A 25,706-nucleotide genomic window follows, 5' to 3' on the forward strand; every position below is an offset into this window, starting at 1 on the left:
CTTGGATTCAAGGTCAAACATGAACCGGGCCTAACCCCCCTGTGCTAGCCCAAGTCAGCAACCATCGTGCCTTTGTCCATTGCCGGCAGATGCCTTTTTGGCGCAAGATTCTGGAATTTCCAAAATTGAAACTCTTTTGATTCCGAGATTGCAAGGGCTCTACCTTGCCTTTGCGACCTTAACACTCACCTAGACCCACCTAAAGACCTTACAGGATGTGTTTCTGCAGACCGTGTGGATTTGCAATTGTTGTTTTCTCTGCAATTTAGCCGAATGCTTGAAGGCACAGGTTACTGCAGTTATTTTCTGGTTAAAGTTCAGTTAGTTTATTTCATTCATAACTCCCTAATCATCTCACTCTTAATAATCAATATTTATCTTCTATTGGCACTCTCAATTTAATACCTGCAAATCTAGTAATCTTGCTCTGTTACAGTTAATCAACTTAAATTCTGTTACAGTGAATTCTGATTTAAATCCTAGCTAATGGCTGATAGTATTAACCTCAAGAAGCATATACATTGTGAAAGGACTGCAAGCATTTTGAACCAGAAGGTAAACTATAAAAGTTGCCGTATTTACCATGGAGCTTAATTTTATCAAAATCCAGATTTCCTTTTGGAAGGCCAAGAAAATACAAGCATATACAACTTGACTAATTGAGCCACTACAGCAATTTCTCATCAAATCTCCTATAAGCTGATTAATATAAATAAAGAAGCTCATTTTGGAAACACCCCCCCCCCCCAACACCACAAAAAAAGGAAGCTAAAGCACAACTAAATATAGAGTTTCAAGGTGTTAAAAATAAATAAATCCCAGAATGGTACCCCAATGCTAAACGGCCCTAACATCCTTGGCATTGCTGTAGTAGTCCTCGGTTTAGTCTCCTACAGTTCCAGGCCGCAGAAATTCAAAACTCTGCCATACAAACTACCATGTACAATAGTTTTCTTTAATTCTCACCTTTCAGGCCAATCCAACTGTCCATGCTCATTGTTTACATGCCAAGCCCCTTCAGCAATCTCATAAAAGAGTTGATTCCATTCCCGCCTCGAGTAGCCAAAAAAGAACCAATAGTCCTTAACAGTTTGGTTCCCTGAATTGAGCCCCTCAACAGCTTTGATTGTGGCTAACTGATCAAGAAAGTATAAACTTGGAAGAACCTCAGGATACCCTGGTTTAATAACCATTCGAGATAAGCTGACTAGGGGCATTCCTTTTTTTAAAACTGGGCCTCCAAAGGACAGAGGAGCCTCTTTTAGCAGTTCTAACCCCCCATTTGGTTCCTGTAGTGTGTCCCAGCTGATGTGTTTGTTGATAATCAAACCTAGAAAACCTGTAATCTGGTCTGCCTTCACAATGAGAACCACAGAATTATCAAATGGGGGAGCACTGAGAAGCATTTCAGTGGCAGTAAGGACAGAGCCAACAAGCACATGAGGTATGTCCTTGGATATGTATGTTCCAATCTGATTGTCTTCTAAAGTTTCAGCAGGTGTCCTGTGGTTAAAGACAATTTCATGGTAATTTCTCTTCACAAGAGGATCATTTTCATTAACTATAATTGGAGATTCATTTTTTAACAGATATGACCTCACACCTCTTTTTTCTGCTCCATTCCACATAATACCTAACAAGATCAAGATCAACAAAAGAGTTCTATCACCAACATGCATACAACAACATCAAGTACTGCAGAATAAAACACAATCACAGATACATAAATATTTTCTAAATCTGTGTAGTTAAAACACGTGTGTGTGTGTGTGTGAGAGAGAGAGAGAGGGGTCATCTTTCACATTTGGAGCAAGATAGTCCTCAGTTAAAGGGTAAAAAAATCCCAACGAACTATAAAAGAGGCAAAATAAAACATGAATGTATCTACACAGTGCTCCACTTCAAAGACAAAAACATATGACAGCTCGGAATTCATAATGCAGGCTCAAAATAGCTGGTATAAGGTTTCTTTGAGTAGGATCCATATTTTTTAATATTTAATCAATCCAAAAAAATTGAATCTTAATTTTCAATAATTGAATACTAGTTTTTCTCGGCTAAACGTTCCTGATGATTTTGAGGAAATGGTGACTTGCGTCAATTGATACCAGCCCTTCTTTATTTATAATGGTAGAGATACAAGTACAGGTACTATTCTGCTTCTATGGACAATTCTACTCGTATACCCATATTACAGCACGCCCCCTAAAATTGGTGCATGGATATCACACATGCCCAACCAAGGATTAAGGTATCGGTATCGGTCGCCGTATCGGTCTCCGTATCGGTCGGCAAAAATTAAGATACGTATCGGAGGGTATCGTATCGTATCGGAGATACACTAAGATACGCTAAAGATACACATATAAATGGATAGGAAACATTTTTTTAAACACTTTTGCATAAAGAATTTGTTAAAAAAAGCTATTGATAACATGTATTATGCATAAACACTAAATTGAGGGTATCGTACTAAGAATTCAAGGTCTGTAGTTGTCCCATAAATGTAAAATCCTTGTTCCCAACCTTGATTTCCACTTTAGTTAGAGAGAAGTATGGCTGACAGCAACTTTGGAACAAAAACCCTTCAAAAAATCCTTTTTTTTTTTTTCTGAAAAATTACCCATATTGGCCATTATATGACCGTAGAGCTGATATGTATCGATACTCACCGATACGTACCGATATATATATATATATCGATACTCACCGATATGTGCTGATATATACCGATACGTACCGATCGATACATACCGATACTCACCGATACGTACCAATACATACCGAAACGTACATTTTACCTCAATTTTATATTTTTCATAGAGTTGTATCAAGGCATGTCGTATCGTATCGATGTGTATTAATGGTGTATTGATGCATATCGGTATGTATTGTAGGATATATATCGATACGAAATGATTTAAAAAATTCAATGTATCGTATCGATGTGTATCGTATCGGCTGACTAAATTTAAGATACGTATCGGAGGGTATCGTATCGGTATCGGAGATACTTAAAACCATGTGCCCAACTTGCACAAAATAGAATAAAATGCTTTACTACTAAGACCTTTTGTAAGGACATCTGCTAATTGATCTTCAGACCTTACATAAGGAATACATATAAGACCCTGTTCCAACTTCTTGATAAAATTCCGGCCAATCTCCACATGCTTCGTGTGATCATTCTGAACTGGGATGTGTCCGATGCTGATAGCTGATTTGTTATCACAGTACATCATCATAGGCAACTAAACAGGCACACCCGATCCTGAAGAATTCACTGAATCCAAAGTAACTCAACAATACCATAAGCGCTATGGCTCTAAACTCAGCCTGCACTAGATCTAGCCACCACCCCCTATGTAATACCCTACTTCTTAAACCCGGTCTGATTACACGGTTGACCTGGTTTAACCATGCAGGACCCAAACCGGAGAGAGTTAAAGCGGGTTCCTTATGGACTATGATGGCAAGGGTGACCTTAAACACCGGCTGGCCCGACAAGTCTGAGCCAGTGCCAGAAGAGACGGGTGTACCCAAGCCGTGTACCTGCACATATCATAAGGCCATATACGGATAAAGCAGGTATGTAGCCGTATATTAAGGTGCATACGTATATTACATCGTATGCTAAGAGTGAGATTCGTGCTGAGGGCCGAATTCTATCAAAATCCCACTTGTTGGCCAAGTTTTGGCCCTCAGGTAGGCGAACAGGTGGGCACATCCACCCACCTGAGTGACCCACCCATGTGATTACTTGGTTATTTTAAGAAGTATATATAGCATTTATGTTCCTTTTTCTTTTCTCATTTATGACACTCGGACGCTGGTGAGAGGAGTAAAGAGGAGAGAGAAAAGAAGGGAAAGAAGAGGAGAAGAGAAGGAAGAGGAAGAAGAGATGGATTTCAGCGGCGTCGAGGCTTGATCTTCCTATTCCGACGCCGGAAGAGTGATCTCCAACGCTAGATCTACATTTAGAGGTGAGCAAAGGCTGGGTTCCTTAAACTTTTACCATACCCAAGTAAAACCCTTGATTTGGGTAGGGTTTCTTGAGATCTTGTAAATCCCCCTTGAGATGATGAATCTAAGGTTTAATAGATGATCTATGTGTTGATTTTGAAGGATTTGAAGAAGGGTTTCCACGGTTGCAAGAGCATTGGTGATTGGAAGTGATTTTGGGGCTTTGAAGGTGTTCTTGAGCAAAGAAGGTAAGATGGCTTTCCATTCCTTAAATCTAACCTAGATCTAGGTTAGAACCATCTTATGAGACCTTGAATGTGTGAAGAATGGGTTTGGAAAGGTCCCATTTGAATCCCCAAAAGTTGGGAGAAGTTTGGGAAGAAACAACAATTTCCCGCCAAGACCAGTGGGCCATTTGGCCCGCCTGTGGGCACCCACCTGAGAGGGCAGGGCCCTCGGGCCCAACCGGCGGGCCACCCTGCCCGCCGGTCTTAGCAGGGCCCAACCGAGGGGTTAGACCGGCGGGCCGACCTACCCGCCGGTCAAGACCGGTGGGTCTGACTGGTGGGTCAGACAGGTGGGCTGTCCGACCCACCCGAGAGGCTCCGAACGTGATTTTTACATCCGATTGGACCCAAAACGAACGTGTGACCTTCTTTTAGGATTCTAAACATGATCTTGTCATTGGATCGTGTTAATTTTGATCCCAAGGTGGTGAAATACTAACCCCGCTCACTCATGATAGGTTCACCAAATCTCACGCTTCTCGCACCGGATCTCACCCGTACCGAGCGTGAGTCCTTGTACACTAGTGGGGAGAGGACGTTTGGCCTTGTTTCAAGGCATTGTTTGGCATTCATTTAATCGTATCTAGTCTAGCCATGTCATTATGAAAATGCTATGTAGATTAGTCATCCTCACATTGTTATGCATGGGTGTTGTGTTTATTTTCTAATTGCCAAGTGATGATATGCTTATGTGGTGAATGTTGACATCATTGTGCATGATGCATTAATAGACTAGACATCGTAGTCGGCTTGGAAACGAGTGCATTGGTGGCCCGTGGTATGGGACGCGGTGGCACTATGCAATCGTACTATTGTCATATAAGAGCATGCGGTTTAGGATCTTCACCTTCCCGTGCTACGACCCTTCCCAACAAGGGTTAAGGTGTTGGGTTACCATTTGGGGGGAAGCAGTGGTCGCGGTTGTCGGGTCACTGTGGCGGTTAGACATTACGCTCGGCTGGTCATTAGGACAGTTGGCAACCCCGGTGGTATATTCAAGAGGGCCAATCGTACTGCTTTTAAATTACTGGAGTCAGCACCTTTAATTTTCAGTCATTTACTTTATGTTGGGAGCTGGTGGTCGGCATGTTTTATTTTTCCGAGTACTCACGGTGGGCCTTCTCCGACAACCCTATGGGCGTATCGCGGGATAGAGTTCTCGGCTCGTACCCAGAGTGTACGCGCACTGTGGTTGTAGTAACACTAAACCAAAGACTTAGTAATGTTGCTTAGGTGGATGTGATTAAAAATGTAATGCATAGCATATAGTGCATATGGTTGTGATTTGTTGTGTGTGGACTGTTGTGTGGTCCATCTTTCCACTTATTGAGCTAGTGAGCTCATCCCACGTGTGCACCTCTTTTAGATGATTTTGCAGGTCATCCATCTGAAGAGCACGAGTCGGGTCCCACAGTTGAGTTCCCTAAAGAGGATTGGTGGGTCCCTGAGGAGTTAGAGCACGGCACTGATTGCTCGTGCGAGAGTTGTGCTGCGGGACCGCAGTTCTGATACTGAGCTGAGCTTCACTTTGGATGCCGAGCTGAGCTCTACCTTTCAATGCCGAGCTGGGCTCAACCTTTGATACCGAGCTGAGCTCTAGCCTTTGATACCGAGCTGAGCTGTACACTCTGATTTTTTATGATTCCTTTTGTGTACTTGATATGTGAATTGTACTCTTATTGTGTAAATATCACGCCTTCAGGCCCAGATGTATTTAACTATTGTATCACAATTCGGGTATCAAGTATTATGGGAATATTCACAGGTAAACCAAGTCTTCCGTTGAACTGATGAGCTCTTTCTTAGTTGTGTATATGCTGTGGTGGAATACTGTATCAGATGATCCTGGCAGGTTTGGGTTAACCGGTGTTAACCCGGTCACTGGCCCGGTTCTATGTGAACCGGGTGTGACACCCTACCTCTTGCTATGCCATGTGACAAGATTACTACCAACAAAGGAACAATAGCCCGACGTAGACCATCGATCATCTAGGGAACTACTAGCCCAATCTGTATCAGTATATGCCTTTACATGCATATGATCACAAGATGAGAACAAACTGCCATTCCCATGAGCTGACTTCAAGTAACAAAGAATGTGGAACACTGTCTCCATATGAGAAAAATGATCATGCATGTACTGACCCACCAAACTAATTGCATAGGCAATGTCTATTCTAATATGTGACAAATAGATAGGTCGCCCAACTAGTTTATAGTATTGACCCTTATCAACTGCTTCGCCATCCTTGTTTTTCAGATGAACATTGGCCTCAAGGGTAGTATCAGCTGGTTTGCACCCTAACATTCCAGTCTCAAAGAGAATATCTAGAGTGTACTTCCGTTGGAAGACACCTCTAGTAGATTGGGCCACCTCAATACCCAGGAAGTACCTCAACTTACCAAGATCTTTGATCTCAAACTCCTTACCCAGATAAGTCTTCAAATTAGCTATTTCAGCTAGATCACTCCCAGTGACGACAATGTCATCGACATATACAATGAGCATCGTAACTTGATCACCAACCTTTTTGATACATAGAATGTGATCAGCATTACTTTGTTCATATCCCACTGACAACATAGCTCTGTGAAAGCGACCAAACCATACTTTGGGAGATTGCTTCAGCCCATACAATGCCCGCGTCTCCATGTACACTTCTTCCTTAAGCTCAACATGAAGGCTTTCTTGACATTGAGTTGCTATAAGTATCATCATGAGTTAATTGCACAGGAGATGATGACATGGACAGTATCCATCTTGGCAATTGGGGGCAAACGTTTCCTAATAGTCAATTCCATAGGTCTGAGTAAGACCTCTGGCCACCAATCTAGCTTTTTACCTATCCATAGTTCCATCCATCTTTTACTAGACTGTAAACACCCGTTTGCATCCCATTGATTTTTTGTGTGGTGGAAGAGCTACCAAGTCCCACGTGTCATTTTTCCCAAGTGCCCTCATTTCTTCATCCATTGCATATTTCCATTATGGTTCTACAAAAGCCTCCTGCCAGTTCAATAGAAACAGGATAGGACAAAAAAGCATGATAAGAAGGAGATAAGGAATTAGAAGACACAACATTGGAAATAGGATGTTGAGTGTAGGTCCTACTTCCTTTACGGACAACAATAGGAAGATCAAGAGACGGATCACTAACAATCTAACATTAGACGAGAAAAGATTACCTGGTGGGATGTTAGACTTTGGCTCAAAGAACGATTGGCCAGGTCTCATGAAACACCACATCCATCATGACCTAGCATACTACGAGAAGGAAGATGATAACACTTGTACCATTTCTATGTAGCAGAGTACCCAAGAAAAATGCACCGAAGACCCTGTGGATCAAGTTTACCATGAAGGTGATGATATGAACAAAGCAAATGCATCCAAACACATTGGGAGGAACCATATAGGAGATAGATCCACTAAACACCTCAATAGGGCAGCAGGAGTCCAAACTCTGTGACAGCATCCAATTAATAAGCAATGCAATGGTAAGGACTGCCTGACTCCAGTACAGTGCTAGGACATGCATTTCAAACATAAGCGACCTTGCTACCTCCAACAAGTTTCAGTTCTTCCATTCAGCAACTCCATTCTGGGCGGGTGTATCAACACAACTGGTTTGGTGAACAATACCATGATCTGCCAGATAAGACTGAAAAGAACCTTCCATATACTCCTTACCATCATCAGTGCACAAAATCTAAATTCTAGCATCATACTACTTCTGAACCAAGTGATGAAATAACTGGAAGCAGAGAAAAACATCATTCTTATGATGCAACAAATAAATCTAAGTGTATGCCGGTCAATAAAGGTGACAAACTACGAATGTCTAGTCACTGACAAACGATGGGTAGGGCCCCACACATCAGAATGGATCAATGAAAAAGGAACAATACTTCTATCATCTGAACTAGAATAAACACTTCTAGTTTGGTTGGAAAAAACACTAGCATCAAAAAAATCTGGTTTGGGTTACATTTCTTAAATAAATCAGGAAAAACTCCAGTAGAGTTCCCAAGGAGGGATGCCCTAAATGGCGATGCCATCTAAATTTTAAAAAATGCAAACTCTGAATCAGTGTAATGAGCCTAAGTCTGGGAAACTGTGGAGGATGCACCATTTTGAGCAAGTAGAGGCCACCACTCACTTTACCACTACCAATCGTCCGCGTCACCACACCATTCTCACCTAAAATCTATCTTATTCAACCAACCATATTTCAATCGTAAAATCTTGTTTACTTCCGGTAAAAGCTCCTAAACCAACAATAACTGGTATACCACATCAATGTGATCCTAAACCAATGCACATACTCTACTACCTTATTGTTTCAAGCAACTTTTTTTATTTTCTAGGGTCAAAATAAGGGCAAAAGAAAAGCTAATTCCTAAACCTACAATAACTAGCTTAGGAAAAAGAAAAGTTAATTCCTTAACCTACAATAACTGGCTTACTTGCTGAGTCCCAAAACCATTACTACTTTCAAAAAAAAGGTGTACTAAGTGCACCGGCCCCCAGCCACTGAGGGGTCTAGAGAGGGTAATAATGTACGCACCCATACTCTATATTTATCAAAAAAGAAAAGAAGAAACCTTCAATTGTTTATATTAACCAAGATTTGTATGTACCTGGACGTATCGCATGTCATATGTATGAGCATGGACTGAGCTCTGGGTGTGGACTTGGGATTGATTCTTCCCTTCCCAAGTGCCCAAGGACCAGAACCTAAGATATATATGTCAATCAGCTAATGCAATCCCAGTTAAAAAATTGCTCCTTTCTGATATCCTATTGGGTGTGACCTTTTACTTATTTGAGTTGATTGGCAAGGAAATAAATCATCAAAGCAAAAAAATATGGGTCCAGCGGTAGAGCAGGTATAAGAAAATTAGTTTTTTGAGCTAAGAAATTAGTGTGCAGAGCCTTCTAGTAGATATTTCATTAGTATTGTCTTGGGGACCAAGTGATTAGGAGTTTTAGGTTTTCTAAGAGGTCCTAATTTTCTGGTCTCTTTGCCATTTGAGAAAGGTAGGGGTCATTCTTAGAGCAACCATAGTTGTCACAGCGTCTAGGCGATCCATGGTGTTAAGAGAGGGAATGCATGCAAGGCGGCCAATGAGCCCGCCTAGGCGACACCTTGACAACTATGAGGGAAATGGTAAGAAGTATGGACTGCCAGGGAAAATGCGTGGGTTCGAGTGTTGAGGGCGGCCACTTTATGCAAAAATGCCAAAGGATAGGATCAACTCCAAACTCACCCCTCCCACGACCCCACATAAGGGGGACCAGCACTGGGTAATGGCCCTTTCTGATATTTTATAAATGTAAGACTTGATTAGTTAGGAACTTCCTAAGCTTTTTGATTGAATCTTCATAAATACTTGTAACTCCCACCCCACAGCACCAGTTGAATGAATTGGTAATGGCCCTTTCTGATATTTTATAAATGTAAGACTTGATTAGTTAGGAACTTCCTAAGCTTTTTGATTGAATCTTCATAAATACTTGTAACTCCCACCCCACAGCACCAGTTGAATGAATTGCTGAGTAAATGCTTGACAACCTTTCCAATATCAATCCTCTCTCTCTCTCTCCACAAAAAAAAAATCTCCTCCTCATCAAAACTGTCCCTTTTTCTTTGTTTTTCTCAGAATCACAGATACCTTTTAGCAGGGAAATCAGCTGCTACCATATATATACATATATGAGCCTGTGCAGCAGCTTATTGACTCCTCAACTGCTAATTTGCATCTAGGGTTTCGTTGGCTGCATCACCACCATTTAAGAATTGTAGTCTCTTTTGATACCTCTAATTCCTTCCATGATACAACAGACCTAGGGCCCACAGCTAGAGATATAGACCCAGATTAAACTCATATTCTGAATCTTGCCGTGTAGTAATGGAAACCAATATATTTTGAATTTATTAGTTTACAATTTAATTTGACCTAAGTAGCAATAACAAAATTATTTCTATAATATGAAAATAGCTAATAATTATTAAAAGTCTATAAAAAATCCATATTTTCCCCGAGTTCCAGAATCCTGTTTTTGAGGATTTGCTGAGTCCATCACCCACTCATTGCTCGCAATAGCCACACCCAAGGTTCGATATCTCGTTTCATTTCGGTGGGTTCAGAATCACCAACTCAGCGAGATCTCGGTGAGTTGGTTTTTCTTTTTTTTTTTTTTTTTTTTTTTACTCGGTTGACTATTTCGGTGGTCAAACGGCCATATTTTGATCTAAAGCTTAGAGGGTAGCTTGTTTAAAGGTTAATAAACACACTTAGAACATACATTTGCAAAAATATTAGAACATGACATTGTTTTAGAGTTACACCCTTGTTTGACAGCAACCGTCGAACTTTACTGGAGATTTAACTTGCTTCATTGCTAGAACAAGATATAATATGATATTAAAACAAATAAATAATGCATCTAAGCTATGATCAAAACATACATCAACATTAATAAACTAATATCTAAAGTACTAGAGTAATATACTATGCAACTCCCTAATTCACAAGTCCCAACTAAAGTCATCCACTTAACATATTAGTTACACAACAGTACAACAGTAATCATAATGACTATCTAGGATCTACTGGAAAGAACTATGACGGCTTGGCTGGATTCCACGTCCAGTACGATGGAGTCGACATGCATTTTCCTCTGACTACACCACAAATGCATGCCACGTCATAGTCTGAGAGAAGAATTGAACGTAATCCTCCACAACTGCCAAAAAGACTGAGTCACTACATACTGAAGGTAACCTATCCGAGGGTATGTATCATCACCATAGTATGAAGAAGAAGAACCCGCCATTGAGTTACTGTCAACTGATGGTTCCGGCAACATATACGGGTTGGCTGGGTATGAGAATAAACTATCCACAAAGCCACCACCATGTGACTGTGCTTGGGAGCTGTAGTCAGTAGCAGGAATGGATGAATGAGATGTATACTCCATCCCAGTGAATTGACCATAAGTTTCATGATACTCCGACCAGATGTTCTCTCTAGTAAATGATGGAGCACGCCATTACCCACTCCCTCTACTCTCACTGTGAGGATGACTATCCCCTCCACTCAAACTCATTCCGCCAATAGATGTAGATAAACTATCAATGTCCATACAATCTTGCCGCCCATCTCCACCAAATCGGCGACGAGGCCCTCTAATGTAACCTGAACTCCTCCCTCCACCTGGCTGACGTGCACCGTGACCAGTATCTTGTGTGGCATACTCAAGCTGACTCTCCCCAGTGAATCACAGCGGCTCCAGCTGAGGCTCTAGCTCGGCCTGTTCATACTACTCTCGAACTCCTTCAAATCTTTCACCACCCCCACCACCATCTGTTGGATTTATGGGCTTAGTTAATTATTCGGGTTGATTAAATGAGTGAGAGTCAAGTTGTATAAACCGATTTGGTCCACTCTCAAGTTTAGGAATATGCTGGCCCAACCCATTGTGGTTTAGGGTGCAAAATAGTATCATAAATACTAGGTTTTGGGTCCCTACAGCCATTATTCACTCTTCCCCACTTTACCACTACAGTGAAAGAACCAAAGAGGTCTAAGGGGCTATAGAAGATCCATAGCCAAGAAAGAGAAATTGGGAGTGACCGACGTCGATCATCGTCAGCATACTAGGTGAAAGGTACAAATCAATCCTCCATGATTTCGAGTAAACTTCGTGTTCTTATTTCTCTGTGTGGTTTCTTTAATTAGGGTTTTGGATACGAACCCATAAGTTGTTCTAACAAGTGATATCTGAGCGAGACCCATACAGAGCTAGAATCGATTGGTTAAATTTTCATGTTTTATTGATCGTTTAAATAGTTAAAAGATTAAATTAATAAATGATTAATTTGTTATTGTCAAATCTTTATCATTTTGGTTTGGTGAGATGATGGCATATAATGGTGATTTTGCTTTTAGCTTATTTTAAAAAGTAGTTTTACCTTTTTGTTTTAATTTAAGAAAAACAAAAAAAATGGGTCTCATTTTCTTGTATTGAAAGCAACCCAGTATACTGAACATCCTCCCACGGATCGAACCATATAAAACATTTCAAAGTACATATATCCATCCTCCCGCTGGTTCGACCAGTTAAATTTTTTTATCCACAACACCCCAAGTATATGATAAAGTGACATCATGATGACCAATGGTATTTCATAATTCACAAGACCTTGGGACTAAGGTTCTAAAACTTGGAAATGGTCATGTGATCATCCAAGGCCAATACTGCTCTAATACCGATCAATATTGATGGTTATATTTCCCTTAAACCATGTTTGGAACTCTCAATTGAATTGGTTCAAATTTTAAAAAACCCATTAGGCATTACTTGAAAACTCCTTATTATCAAATAACATCCTTTTAAAACACTTCTAAAGATAGGAACCAGTTCCATTCGATGGCATATAATGTTTGACTGATCACATGCCTGTTTCCAAGTTTTAGAACCTTAGTCCCAAAGCCTAGTGAATTATAAAATACCATTGGTCAACATGATGTCACTTTATCATACACTTGGGGTGTTGTGGATAAAAAATTTAACAAGTCGAACCAGTGGGAGGATGGATTTAGGTACTCTAAAAAGTTTTATATGGTTCGATCAGTGGGAGGATGTTTAGTATTCTGGGTTGCTTTCAATACAAGAAAATGAGACCCTTTTTTTCTGTTCCTTAACTTTTTTGGAACAGTTATAATGTTTTGTCTTTGTTTAATAGTGGCTTCAAAATTGTATTCATGTTTATGCATGCACTGGTTTATCATTACTATGATATTGAAAAGTCATTTATGAATGACATAAGTAGAAAATTAATGATATTTTGTACTTGCATGTCATATTTGGAACACCCTGTGATGAATGGATGATGTTGGAATTAAACTGTGTAAGCTTTTGCACATGCTTAGCTGTATAGTAAATTTTCAGGAAACCATGAAATGGTGGGATGAAATCCACCAAAGTGGCACATCTTATTCTTCCATGGTTTTCCCTGGGACAGCAAAGTTGGTGATATTTGCCCAAAGGTGTTGTCACCCAAGTTAAAGAAAAGGACAGTATCCTAAAGGTTTCTAAGCCCAAAGGTAAGGGGATCTTGAAAGTCATTGCTCTTTTTATAGTAAATGTGGATTTGCAAGAGGACAAGTGCATTCTTAGCCCAAAGGATAGGAATGTAGTTATGGTCGTCTCTTGTATGGTTTTTGTTGTCCTAATGACACAAAAATGTATGTTCCTATACACACATATATCTCCAATGGGAAAAATATGATAGAATTGAGTGAAATCCACCAAAGTGGTACATTCAATTCGGTTATGTCTTTCTCAACAATAAAGTTCGCATTTCCCAAAGGTGATGCCATCCAAGTTTGTGGACATTCAATTTAATTGTGTATTTCTTGCAGTAAAGATGACATTTTCCCAAAGGTGATGTCATCACATGTTAGAAAAGGAAACTGACTTAGGAGTTCTTTTCCCCAAAGGTGATTGAATTTTCAAAAGTTGGTGTACTTTTCACACTTAATACAAGAAAATAAGAAGACCAATAAATCCCTGTCATAAAGGATAAGGATACAGTTTCAATTATAACTCCTACTCACTGAGGATGTTGGCATGCCTCTTACAAAGGCTTTTCTAGTGGAAGTATTTAAAGATCATGTTTCTAACATGAGTATTATTGAGTTTTTGATATGCTTGGTTAGTGGGAGATTTGCTTCTTGTTGACTATTTGTTTCTGTTTGAAAATTTAGCCCTTATGTTTTGAGACACAATTTAAAGGCAATATTTTTGCCACAATTTAAAGGCAATATTTTTTCCACAGTTTAAAAAGCAGTACTTGCCACAGTTCAAAGGCAACATTTTTTCCATAGTTAAAAGGCAATATTTGCCACAGTTTATAGATGGAAAGTCACAATGGTGGAAAGTCACAATTAGATATTAACCCCAAATTAAAGGCGATTTTCCATAGTAAAAATTAATATCATAGTTGAGGACCTACATGGAATGACAACAATGTTATTTGAGGATATGTCAATATTTCCATGTTAATATCCCACATAGATTCGTGGTGAGAAATTTACTTATGTTTGTAATGACAGAAAGTTGTATGTTGTATATTGAGGTGTATCTTCTGCTGTTGTTCGATGTGAGTGATTTTTCAATTGAATCACAGTAAGAATGGTTAATGTAATGAGATTCTATGACCACACCAATTTAAAAGACATCCTTATAATTAACGTTGCCCAAGTGGGAGATTGTTGGATTTATGGGCTTAGTTAATTATTCGGGTTGATTAAATGGGTGAGAGTCAAGTTGCATGAACCAGTTCGGTCCACTCTCAAGTTTAGGGATATGTTGGCCGAACCCATTGTGGTTTTGGGTTTTGGGTTTTGGGTTTTGGGTTTTGGGTTTTGGGTTTTGGGTGCAGGACAGTATTATAAATACTAGGTTTTGGGTTCTTATAGTCATTATTCACTCTTCCCCACTTTACCACTAAAGTGAGAGAACCAAGGAGGTCTAAGGGGTTGTAGAAGATCCATAGCCAAAAAAGGGAAATTGGGAGTGACCGACGTCGATCGTCCTCAGCAAACTAGGTGAAAGGTACAAATCAATCCTCCATGATTTCGAGTAGACTTCGTGTTCCTGTTTCTCTGTGTGGTTCCTTCAACTAGGGTTTTGGATTCGAACCCATAAGTTGTTCTAACACCACCACCACCACCACCACCACCATCACCATCACTATGTAGTGTATCATCAGGTGTCTGTGCCTGAGTCTGGGTGTGGGTACGACCACTTGATGAAAGGGACCAATCATCATCTTCATCTAATTCATCCCTACCAGGTGCAAGCTTGAATGGTCGAGGGGGACTATGAATGTATCCTTCCCTCTGTAGCCATACAATCATCAACATCCACCGCCATCTCTCGCACTACATAAGGGTCCGGCCTACCTCTCGGCTGATCCATCAATGGTTCGCCTCTATCCCTCACCTAGTCTACTAGAGGGCCTCTTCATCTGAGTCAATTTGGAAAACATCAGGTAGCTCGACTTGGCCCCTATCATTCTCCATACCCATGCATATGTGCTGCATCCTCAGTCTCATATTACAGTGCACATACACCAAGTCAGAGAGACAATGTGAACCCAATCTATTCCGACTTTAAGAGTGGATGAGTGAAAATGTACTCCAATTTCTTTCACAACTAGATGCACAACATGTCTGGGAGAGTACTTTAATGGCAATCTTCCTTAATTCTGGTGTCGAACCACCATTCAGCTGCATTACAAATTACAAGTGTAAAAGATTATTTTCGTTTCAAAACACTTGACACTTGGATAAGTAACATACTACAATTTGGATTTCATACCAGCATCAGTACTCGTACGACCCGCGAATGCGGCAGGGGCTCCAATGCTGCCTAATGCATCCCTGAATTCTTTCTTCTATAACAAATGCACAAATAGGACCCTAGTTAACAACCATTATACTGATATTTAGATTCCTATAGTACTACAAAACTCACCTCAATATTGGCTTTGGCCTATAGACCAGGGTTTGGTTGCAACTTGGGAACCACCTGCTTCACTGCTTCCAGAAGATCTAGATCCAATGCAAGTCTATGGCTGTACTGATACTTGGGGCTTAAATAGTATCCTGAAATTTGACAAAACGTGTTATTGTCAATGTTAACATTAATGCATTTTTATATCACATAAAAGAATGTCTTCAGCTTTGCTTACCAGCCTTATGCAATGGATGCTTGAGTTGGCACTCCCAACGTTCTTCTATTATTTCCACAAATTTCTTACTTCCACATGGGTTGGTAGCATAGACATGTTCTTTCATAATTGACACAGCAGCATACAAGCTTGGCAAGGTGGGTTTGAAAGCTGAATCCACCATCTTCAACACGCAAACAATTGGTGCCAAGATTTTCACCACTTACCCAGTTGTGTCCAAAACTCCTTTGATGAAATGGTTACCTATGCCTCCCTACCACCAGCTGATCCTGCTTCCCTCCACCCAAACCACTCCTCAGATGCGAACATGGATCAAAGACCAACTTTCTTGGACTCAAAACTCTATAGTGCAACATAGTTGGTAGCAAATCTTGTGAGACCAGGCCTAACCAAGTCCCCCCCGCACTTCTCCCTTAATAGGTTCAATGAAAACCCATGATTATAGACAAATGTGCTCACTTGCCTTGCCCTATCAACTACAGTCTTCACAATTTTCAGTTTCCCCATGTCCTTCAACATCAAGTCAATGCAGTGTGCTGCATAAGGAGTCCAAAAGAGTTGGAATCTGCTGTTGTTAATCATCTTCTGACCAGCCTTCTTGTAGTTGCTTCCGTTGTCAATCATAATTTGAACAACATTCTGTATCCCAACTTCTTCCACAACCTCCTTCAAAAGCTTGTAAATGTATTTTGCATCCTTTCTTTCCTTGGATGCATCAACAGATTTCAGGAAAATGGTTCTACCATCACAATAAACCATAAAATTGATGGACTTTCTTGTGGGCCCTGTCTAACCATCAGATATTATGGTTACCCCATAGCTCTCCCATAATACATTTAACTCATCTATATATGCTTTCAACTCTCTCTTCTCTTGAGGCAAATACACATTCATCACCTCATATGCAGTGGGCCCCTTTATCCCTGGACCAGCCTTAGCAACAGCATCAAGCATCGGCTAGTAATAGGGACCTGTAGTGGCGTTTGCCGGGATGCTATGAAATACCATCCACTTAGACATAGCCTCCCCAACATAAGCCTTCATGTTAGTCCACATCCTCTTTATCTTACGCTGCATATTGCCCTTTTTCCTATACACATGGGGATCCTATTGTAAAATGGGGTTTGCACGAGGTGGAACCACTGGAGGTGGAGGCAGGGTTTTAAGTATCAGTGCGTATCGTACCGTATCGGCCGATACGGGCCCTTACCGATACGATACACACCGATACGATACACAAAATTTTTAAAATCCTTTCGTATCAATACGTAACCTACGATACGCATCGACATACCACCAATACCGATACGCACCGATACGTACCGATACTCTGGAAAAAATAAAATCGAGTGAAATGTACATTTCGATATGTATTGGTATGTATTGGTGTGTATCGGTAGGATACGTATCGATACAGTGCACTACAGTCATATAATGGCCAAGTTGGGTCATCTTTCAAAAAAACACGATTGTTTGAGGGGTTTTTGTTCCAAAGTTGGTGCCAGCCATATTTCTCTCAAACTAAAGTGAAAATCAAGGTTGGGAACAAAGATTTTACATTTATGGGACTACAAACCTTGAATTCTTAGTGCGATACCCTCAATTTAGTGTTTATACATAATACAGGTTATCAATAGCTTTTTTTAATAAATTTTTTATGCAAGTGTATAAAAAAGTGTTTCCTATCCATTTATGTGCGTATCTTTAGCGTATCTCCAATACGATACGATACCCTTCGATACGTATCTTAATTTTGGCCGACCGATACGGCAACCGATATAGATACTTTAATCCTTGGGTGGAGGTGGAGGTAGAGGTGGGGCTACCCTTGTACTCTGTGATCTCCTAAATGGAAGAGGTTGTGAAGATCCACTACCCCTTGCTCTAGATAGACCAGGTCCTCTACTCTATCTACGTCTTTCCTCCTCACGAATGCTTTGTCTGCTCAACCCTTGCCCCCAGCTGCCAATTTCTACCCTCTTGCTCAGTTTCTGTCATCAGGCACATAAATAGGGTCATCACTGTCATCATCACTATCATCATTATAACGTTGCCCGGGAGCATGTAGTGCCTCCTTAAACTCAATCCTCGCCTTTTCCTTCGCCACTTTACTTTTATTCCCTCCCTTTATGTCTTCAGCTATGGCATTAGCAATATGATCAAGCACTTCCCTGCATTTAGCCACATCTGGGGAGTTTCCAACCAAATGTTTCTTAAGTCTTGTGGCCCCACCACCAATAAACTTCTTGTGACAGTAGTGACACAAAGTTTTCCTCTTATCTCCATCAATAGGAACTCCGTGTTTCCATGCAATCTCCCCACTATCACAACTACTATCACGTCTCCCACCTCCTCTCCCACCTCCTCTCCCTCTTCTCCTTCCTTCCTTGTCGCCCCCTCTATTAGCCATTTTATATCACCCCAAAGCTGATACATAGAAAAAAGAATATCATTACTGAGTAGCAAATATATGGCAGCTACTTATATTTTTTTCTTACATAAATGATTTTTTAATCAATTTAAAAAAATATTTTAATGGCATAATACAACAAAATCAAATATGGTATACCATAACAAGCATTATGTATGCTTCAAAACACTTTACTATTAATCTCCTATTTTTCTTTTATTTTTCAAATCAAAACAGAATATTTTTCCCTATTTTTAAATTTATTTTTCAATTATTAATATATTTTTCTAATTTTTCAAAAATTAAAATAAATAATTACTGGTTGGAAAAAAAAAATCACTCTGATAGAGTCGTAGAACAGGAAATGGTGAATACCATATATATATATATATATATGACTTCCATCAACGGTATATTTACCATAAAAAGTGCCAATTTATGTTAATGAAAAATGAATTTTTTAAACCAGAAAAATAAAAAAAATATTTATGCACCAAAAAAAATTTTCAACTCCGTGAGGTCATAGATCAACCTCTAGTGTCTAACATATAAAAAATTTAGAAGCATCCAACATGTATTTATGTACTATTTCAAAAAAAAAAATGCCTTTGGGGAAAGAACTTTACCTTTCCTAAGCTTGGAATGTGTAGATCTTGTTGGAGGAGAGATTTAGAAGTCAAAATGTGTGATGATGTGGCTAATTAGAGGCCAATAGGAGTGATTTGTGTAAAAAATTGCAGTTGGAGCTGAGATACAACCAAAATAGTCGACACAGGCGAGACAGTCGAAATTTCGACTCTCTCTCACCGAGAGCATGTATTTATATAAGGTGGTTTGTAGCATTTCGGTATCTCGCTAAGACGATACCGAAATATCGGCCGAGATATTGTACATCTAGTAATTCGTATAGACAAAAAAAAAAAAAAAAAAAAAAAACAAAACAAAAAAAAACAAAACAAAAAAAAAAACCGAGATCTTGGCGAGATTTCGAACCATGGCCACACCCACATTGTTCACCCTGAATTATAAAAATCTTGATGCATCATCACTTTCAATTGTTCAGCATAAATTTACAAGTATGAAGTAAATATAACAATGTAGGTTTTCCCTGATTGAGCATATAATATTATCCCCTACGAATCAGCTCAAAGAGATAGCATCAACGCTAAACAACCCAACATAATAGAAGTAAGCACAACTTGAAGATGTTCATTTGAGAGTAATAATAAGAGTTCAAATGCTCCAAGGAAGTTAGCAATCGTAGGCTGGATACTCATACCTTCGGTAATAAGAGAATTACTTCCATGATCTGCTAGAAACCTAATTATGTTAGCTACAGCCATATCCCCTTTATAAAACGTAGCATTCTTCTTCCCTGCTGGAAATAACACCAGTGCCGGGTAAAGTACTTCCTGCATTTTTAATCACAAAAGAAGACTTAGCTATGGTTCATAACACATTTAAACAATCGCAACAATGGTTAGCAAGTGATCCACTGGTTCCTCATTAATCCTTAGCTAAGTGGCTCACAGTTATATCAATAGCATCAAACATATATTTTCATACAACAGGAGAAAGAAGCAGCAAGAAAAAAAATTAGGGTAAATTTCTTTATGAATGTATAAATTACAGAAGAAGATTTAAGTGTGCGGACAATGTCAAGTATTGGTATTGATCAATGTATCAGGGGGTGGTTTTAAGAGATGATTAGCATACATGAAAATACTGTCTAGAAGCAAAATACACCAAAAATAAGCAGTAAATAGGTCCAACCATAGGACGTTAGGTGGTCGGACCCAATATCCGCCACGTGGCAGAAGTTAGTGCCAAATTTTTGTGTAGAAGTATGCCCCATAATATGCCCAGATTTTGTCACTTTTGAACTCAATCACAATTAGCCATGAGGCCGTTTTTGTTTGAAGATTCATTACATTTAGAAAAATAAATAGGTGGCTAAAAACACAAGGGAAAGATGCCAATACATGGGTGGCAAATGGTTGCGTTTTTCTGTAAAAATTGACATGCAACCAATCCATGCCATGCCCTTCCTATCGAACAATTGGATTTACCAAATCATCTTTTTCCATGTGGCATATTAGGACGTTAGTGCATGAAAATTTCCATGGGTGGAATGACCACAGCAAACTTTATCTAATTTAAAAAAGGAAAAAGGGGGGAGTAACAAAGGTATGATTTAACAACTGCCTTGTGCAATTGATGAGATTGTGGTATTCTAAGCCCACACTCAAGGTCTCAAGTTTGAGTCTCCTGGTTGTAACCTTCCCCCTCCCCCCATCTTAAAAAAAAAAAAATTAAAGTATCAGTCTGTATCGTATTGACTGATACTTATCGGTATCGATACAATATAGACCATTACGATACATGTATTAATTAAAACTTTTGGTGTATTGAAGTGTATCATACGATAAATTTCAATACGAACAAATGGGCCACGAACAATTGAATTCCTTGTGTTTCGGTTGGTACCAATTGATAGAGTTCGATACTCCACTTAAAATATTGGCAGAGGGCCTTTTAACATATCAAAAACAAAAAAAAACAAGGGAGAGGCGAGATTTTTTAGGCTATTTCACTTGAAAATACTTAGATCTCTCCAGCTTCTTGCAAGAAATAAAGAAAGTAGTGATACTTTAGATGTTCTTGAGAAGTATCGGAGAGGTTGGTTGAAAAAATTATTTGACTATGAATTGACCTCTTATCACCTTTCTTGTCAATGTTCTGAGTCAATTTATGTCCTCTCCTCGTACATCCCATTAGGATGCTATTATTCGTACTTTGAATTATATCAAGAAAGCTCTAGGTCATGGTTTGTTATACTTCCTACTTTGAATTATTTCAAGAAAGCTCTAGGTCATGGTCTGTTATACTCTGATCATGGAAATGGACGTATTGAACGCTTTTGTGATGCTGATTGGGCTAGATCTCCTGTTTATAGGCATTCAACTGATGGGTAGCTAGATCTAGGCTCAGAGTCTGAGTATCGAGCCATGGCGCATGTCACCTTTGAATTGATGCGGGTGAAGCAATTGTTGACTGAGCTTGAGTTTGAAAGTACATCTCCTATGCAATTGTGGTGTGATTACCAGGATGCTATTCATATTACATCAAATCCAAATTTCTACGAGAGAACAAAATATATTGAGGTCAATTGCCATTTTATTCGAGAAAAGTTACAAGGAGGAGTTATCTTTACAAGTCATGTTCGCACAAGAGAACAACTTATAAATGTTTTTACCAAGTCACTTGGGAGTGGTAGAGTTGATTATATTTGTTAAAAGCTGCACATGATTAACACCTATGCTCCAACGTGATGAGTGTTAAAAGTTATCGAATAAGGGGTTCACAACACACTATTCACATGAACAGCATTCACGTGAACAGTGACTTTATATTTTTTTTTCATTTTTATGTTCTTTATTTCCTTTTATGCCCATAGTAGGGTTATGTCACTTGTCAATATTATATATAGAATGAAGTGGGACTCCATACATCTGTGTTGAGACCCAAAGTTACAACCATCTCTCTTCTCTTCCCTCTTCTCTTTTCTTCCTCTTTTTCCTCTTTATTATTTACACCCTGCAACTATAAGACATCACAGGGATTCTTTCCCTTTCCCTACTGGCCCTCCACCACCCTCCCATGCTTTGGGTGGCCCAAGTGCCTTGACAACTACGATTATGATTTCTTTTACGAGTTAGTTTAGGAAATTTAGAATGTTATAATGTATATGCATATACACCCCCTCCCCCCATCTGTTAGTGATGAATTGAATAATAGGATAAAAGTTTTTTCAAGTGTTTTTTTTAGCCGTTGAGCTCCACAAATGTGGGTGAAGGCTCTTCTGGCCTAGCCTACTGCCTTCTTCTCTTCTTCTTGTTCGAGTTCTGAATTCTATTGCAAATCATGTGAAATCTCTTCTTTTCTACAAAGATGTGGGAGTCAAAATACAAGCTAGACACCCCTCTGCCCATCCTAGATTCCTAATACCACATTGAATTCCTGGCAGGATCAAAACCACTAGCAGAATGTTGTTGCTGTTGCTGAAGCAAGTTATCCTTCGATTGTATTATAAATGTTGGCATACTTGTCAAGGCATCCTCAAGGCAACACCTAGGCATCCAGGTGCCTCGTCTCCTAGGTGAGCGCTCTAGACGCCTTGCGTCTAGGCTCCCTCTAACGTATTGGATCGCCTAGATGCCGTGACAACTATAAATGTGGTCATTCATAGTATACCAGAAGAAACGCTTGAAGTCCTCAACAGCAGCCCTATAAATCCACAAAACCTCAAATTTGTATCCGGCACAAAGCTCCACAAATGCACCAAATCATTGCTTTCAAATCAAGGATCGACATCTCGAAGCCGTTTCAACCAAAAGCCCAAATCCGAGATATGGGTCGAAACGATTGAAGCCTGGTATTTTCTGGTCAAAACTCGACTTGTCATGTGCTAGTCAAAATAGGTTGAAACTAAGTATTTTTCAGTCGAAATTACCGAAATGTCGAAACCAAGTACAAAGTCAATACAACCCTCCATCTCATCTTGGGCTGGATCCATACCTTGAAATTGCGGTCGAACAAAGAAATATTGAACCATGCTTTCATTGCTTTCCACTACTACCCAACTTGTTCCACACTGCTATAGGAGTGGTTTGGCTGAAAATCACAAAACCAGTGAAACCAGCAAAATGGACTGAAACTATACATGCTGTATGACTTGTATCATTTCAACAAATCACATTTATCATCGAAATTTCTCTTAAACAGAAAAAATTTCTATAGAAACCTTGCACTTTTTACATGTTGCATGTCAAAACCTTGCACTTTTAACATTTAAAAACTCCTTAAAAGAACCATAAGATGGGGGACTTAGTTCACTATTTGCTTGAAGTTGACCATGATACAACTCTACAAACCCACCATATGGCCTTGGGGCTTTGGTGAGACTCGTGAGAGACAGAAGAACTAATAAACTCTACAAACCAGTTGGCCAAAAAAGATAAGGGCTCACTATATTACCAAGTTGGTTCGTGATATTCAGAGAGGAAAAAAAAAAAAAGAAGAAGAAATGGGGAGAATTGTTGTCACTTGTGTAGGAGTGCAAACTCAGCCGAAAAACCCTGAGCATGCCCGAAAAGTTTTTGAGCTCGGGCCAGGCTTCTAAATGTGGGGAGTCTGGGGATTGGGCTAGGAGTGAAAAATCCAGGCCCAAGGTCAAGCCGGGATGGGTAACAGTTGATTGAGCCCACCAGGCTAAGCCTAGCCCTGCCTGTATATATGCATAGATATATATGTACATATACATATGTCTATGTTCATCTAATGCCATTGACTACAAACCATTGATTAGGAATATTAGCTACTTGGATACATTATGTAAGTAGACAGAGTGTTATAAAATATATTTTATTACATAGTATAAAGTTTCCATTTTACAGGAAGTAGGAAATAACAATAACATAATCCAAGAGAAATTATCTAAATATCACAGGTTCTCTCTCTCTCCCCATCTCTCTCTCTCTATATATATAGTCAAAAAACCAGTCAGGATGACAAGTTCTGTTCACAGAAATATGTAAAAAGCAAAACCAAGATGATCTACATGTTGTGGCACATCCAAAAGGAGGGATCTTCCTACAACTCAAATGTTTTAATTAAAACTCCATAATCATTGCTTCCACTAATACTTCAGAGTTCAGATCGAGTTGTTCTATTTCGGTTGAGATATGAAGACAGCTGGAGTACTATGAAGTCTGGACAGACTTCGAATCTGAGATTTCTTGAAACCTAAGTCAGCTCTTGAGAGAGCTAATGGGCTCAAGAAGATGGACACTAATGATTCCACTGACTTGATTCAGAGAACCGAACCTTTCAAACAGTAAATTTAGGACTACTTCATCTCGGGTTTCCAGGCTGGACTTGGGTTGTCATATCCCAGCCTGACCTTTGGGCTGGTCCAGCCTGCTCGACTTGCATCCCCCAGTTCTGTCTGACTCCTAAAATAGACACTCCAACCCAATATACAGTTAATAAAGTGAAAAAGACAAAACTGCCCTTTTAGAGATCAGAATATACAATTTATCATCATAAAATGAAGAGACATAACTACATAAGTACCTTCAACATACATATGTATCAGCATACACATTTCAACAAAATTTGATTTTTTTTCCTATTTCTTAAGCTGATATTTTCATTTGCTTAGGAAAAGCTTTCACCGGAGTAAGTTGGACTCATACTAGCTAGGGTCTTAGTTTAACTAGGAACTGAAATAGAAAGGATAGTCTTCCTCCCCCACCCCCGTCCCCAAAAAAAAAAAAAATAGTTGGGTTCTTCACTAACATCAAGCATTTGCTGCTCACTTATGTTAATTTATGCTATGCATTATACTCCCGCAAATGTCACTTGAATCTTTAAGGTTTCATCCAACCCTCAATTTTCCTAACATTACATCCTATGCCAATAACCCATAAGGCTCTCAAACCAAAGTCTTGGAGGAGCTTTTCCGATCCCCACTCGTCATGGGATCATGCTTAAGGAGGATTAATATTGGTTTACAACCCTTTTATCGAGAATGACACTTCAAGCAATTTCACTCATTTTTAGTCCCTTTCATGCACCATCCAGAACTCACAACAACAATGATTGAAAAGACGCACTCCTCTCCAAGAATAGATTTAGGAGCTCAGCAAGAAAGCACTTGAAAAAAGTTATACCAAGCAACAAAACTCAATAACACATAAATGTCGACTCCACACAACTTACCTGACCCATTGATTCTAAAAGAGAGTTGCAGTCATTAAATGTGCAGTCCATCAAGAAAATCTGTGGAAGCTCTTTTAAAATTGCATCTTTTGATCTATCTGCCACAAGTACGGTTGTCAGAATAGAAACAGATATATAAAAACAAAGGCCACTCATACTGATACAGCTTGCAATATTTCAAAGTTTAGATAAACATTAAGGTAAATACGGTGAAGAATCCTCTAAACAAACTGTGACCATAGTTATTAAATTTTGAGGAGGTGGGCTAATGCAGGAAGGTCTACAAACCTTGAAGTCCCACGGATAACAGGCTTTGATTGAAAGAATAAAAAAATGTGGGGGAGGAGGTGTCAAGTCGAAAGAGAGGTTATCTCTACAACAATATGAAGTTAAAACAAGAAAAGCAAGCACTATTAAAACCAAAGTACTAAGAGAAAGTGTATTCTTAACACCTAGTTCATTGCCATAGCTCAAGTATCATTGATGAGGGGAGAG

At 39.4% G+C, this 25,706-nt stretch overlaps 1 protein-coding gene across 1 annotated transcript; it reads right to left on the reverse strand.

The window, feature by feature from the left end:
- Window positions 1-556: 556 nt before the first annotated feature.
- Window positions 557-25,309, reverse strand: LOC122085070 (the record flags this gene model as incomplete). Its single annotated transcript, XM_042653512.1, is given in 3 exon segments — window positions 557-1,633; window positions 19,708-19,840; window positions 25,212-25,309. Coding segments are annotated over 3 exon segments (902 nt in total), but the record flags the coding sequence as incomplete, so codon positions are not given.
- Between the last annotated feature and the right edge of the window lie 397 nt (window positions 25,310-25,706).

This window comes from Macadamia integrifolia, chromosome 1 (assembly GCF_013358625.1).
Source record: "Macadamia integrifolia cultivar HAES 741 chromosome 1, SCU_Mint_v3, whole genome shotgun sequence".
Lineage (NCBI taxonomy): Eukaryota > Viridiplantae > Streptophyta > Magnoliopsida > Proteales > Proteaceae > Macadamia > Macadamia integrifolia.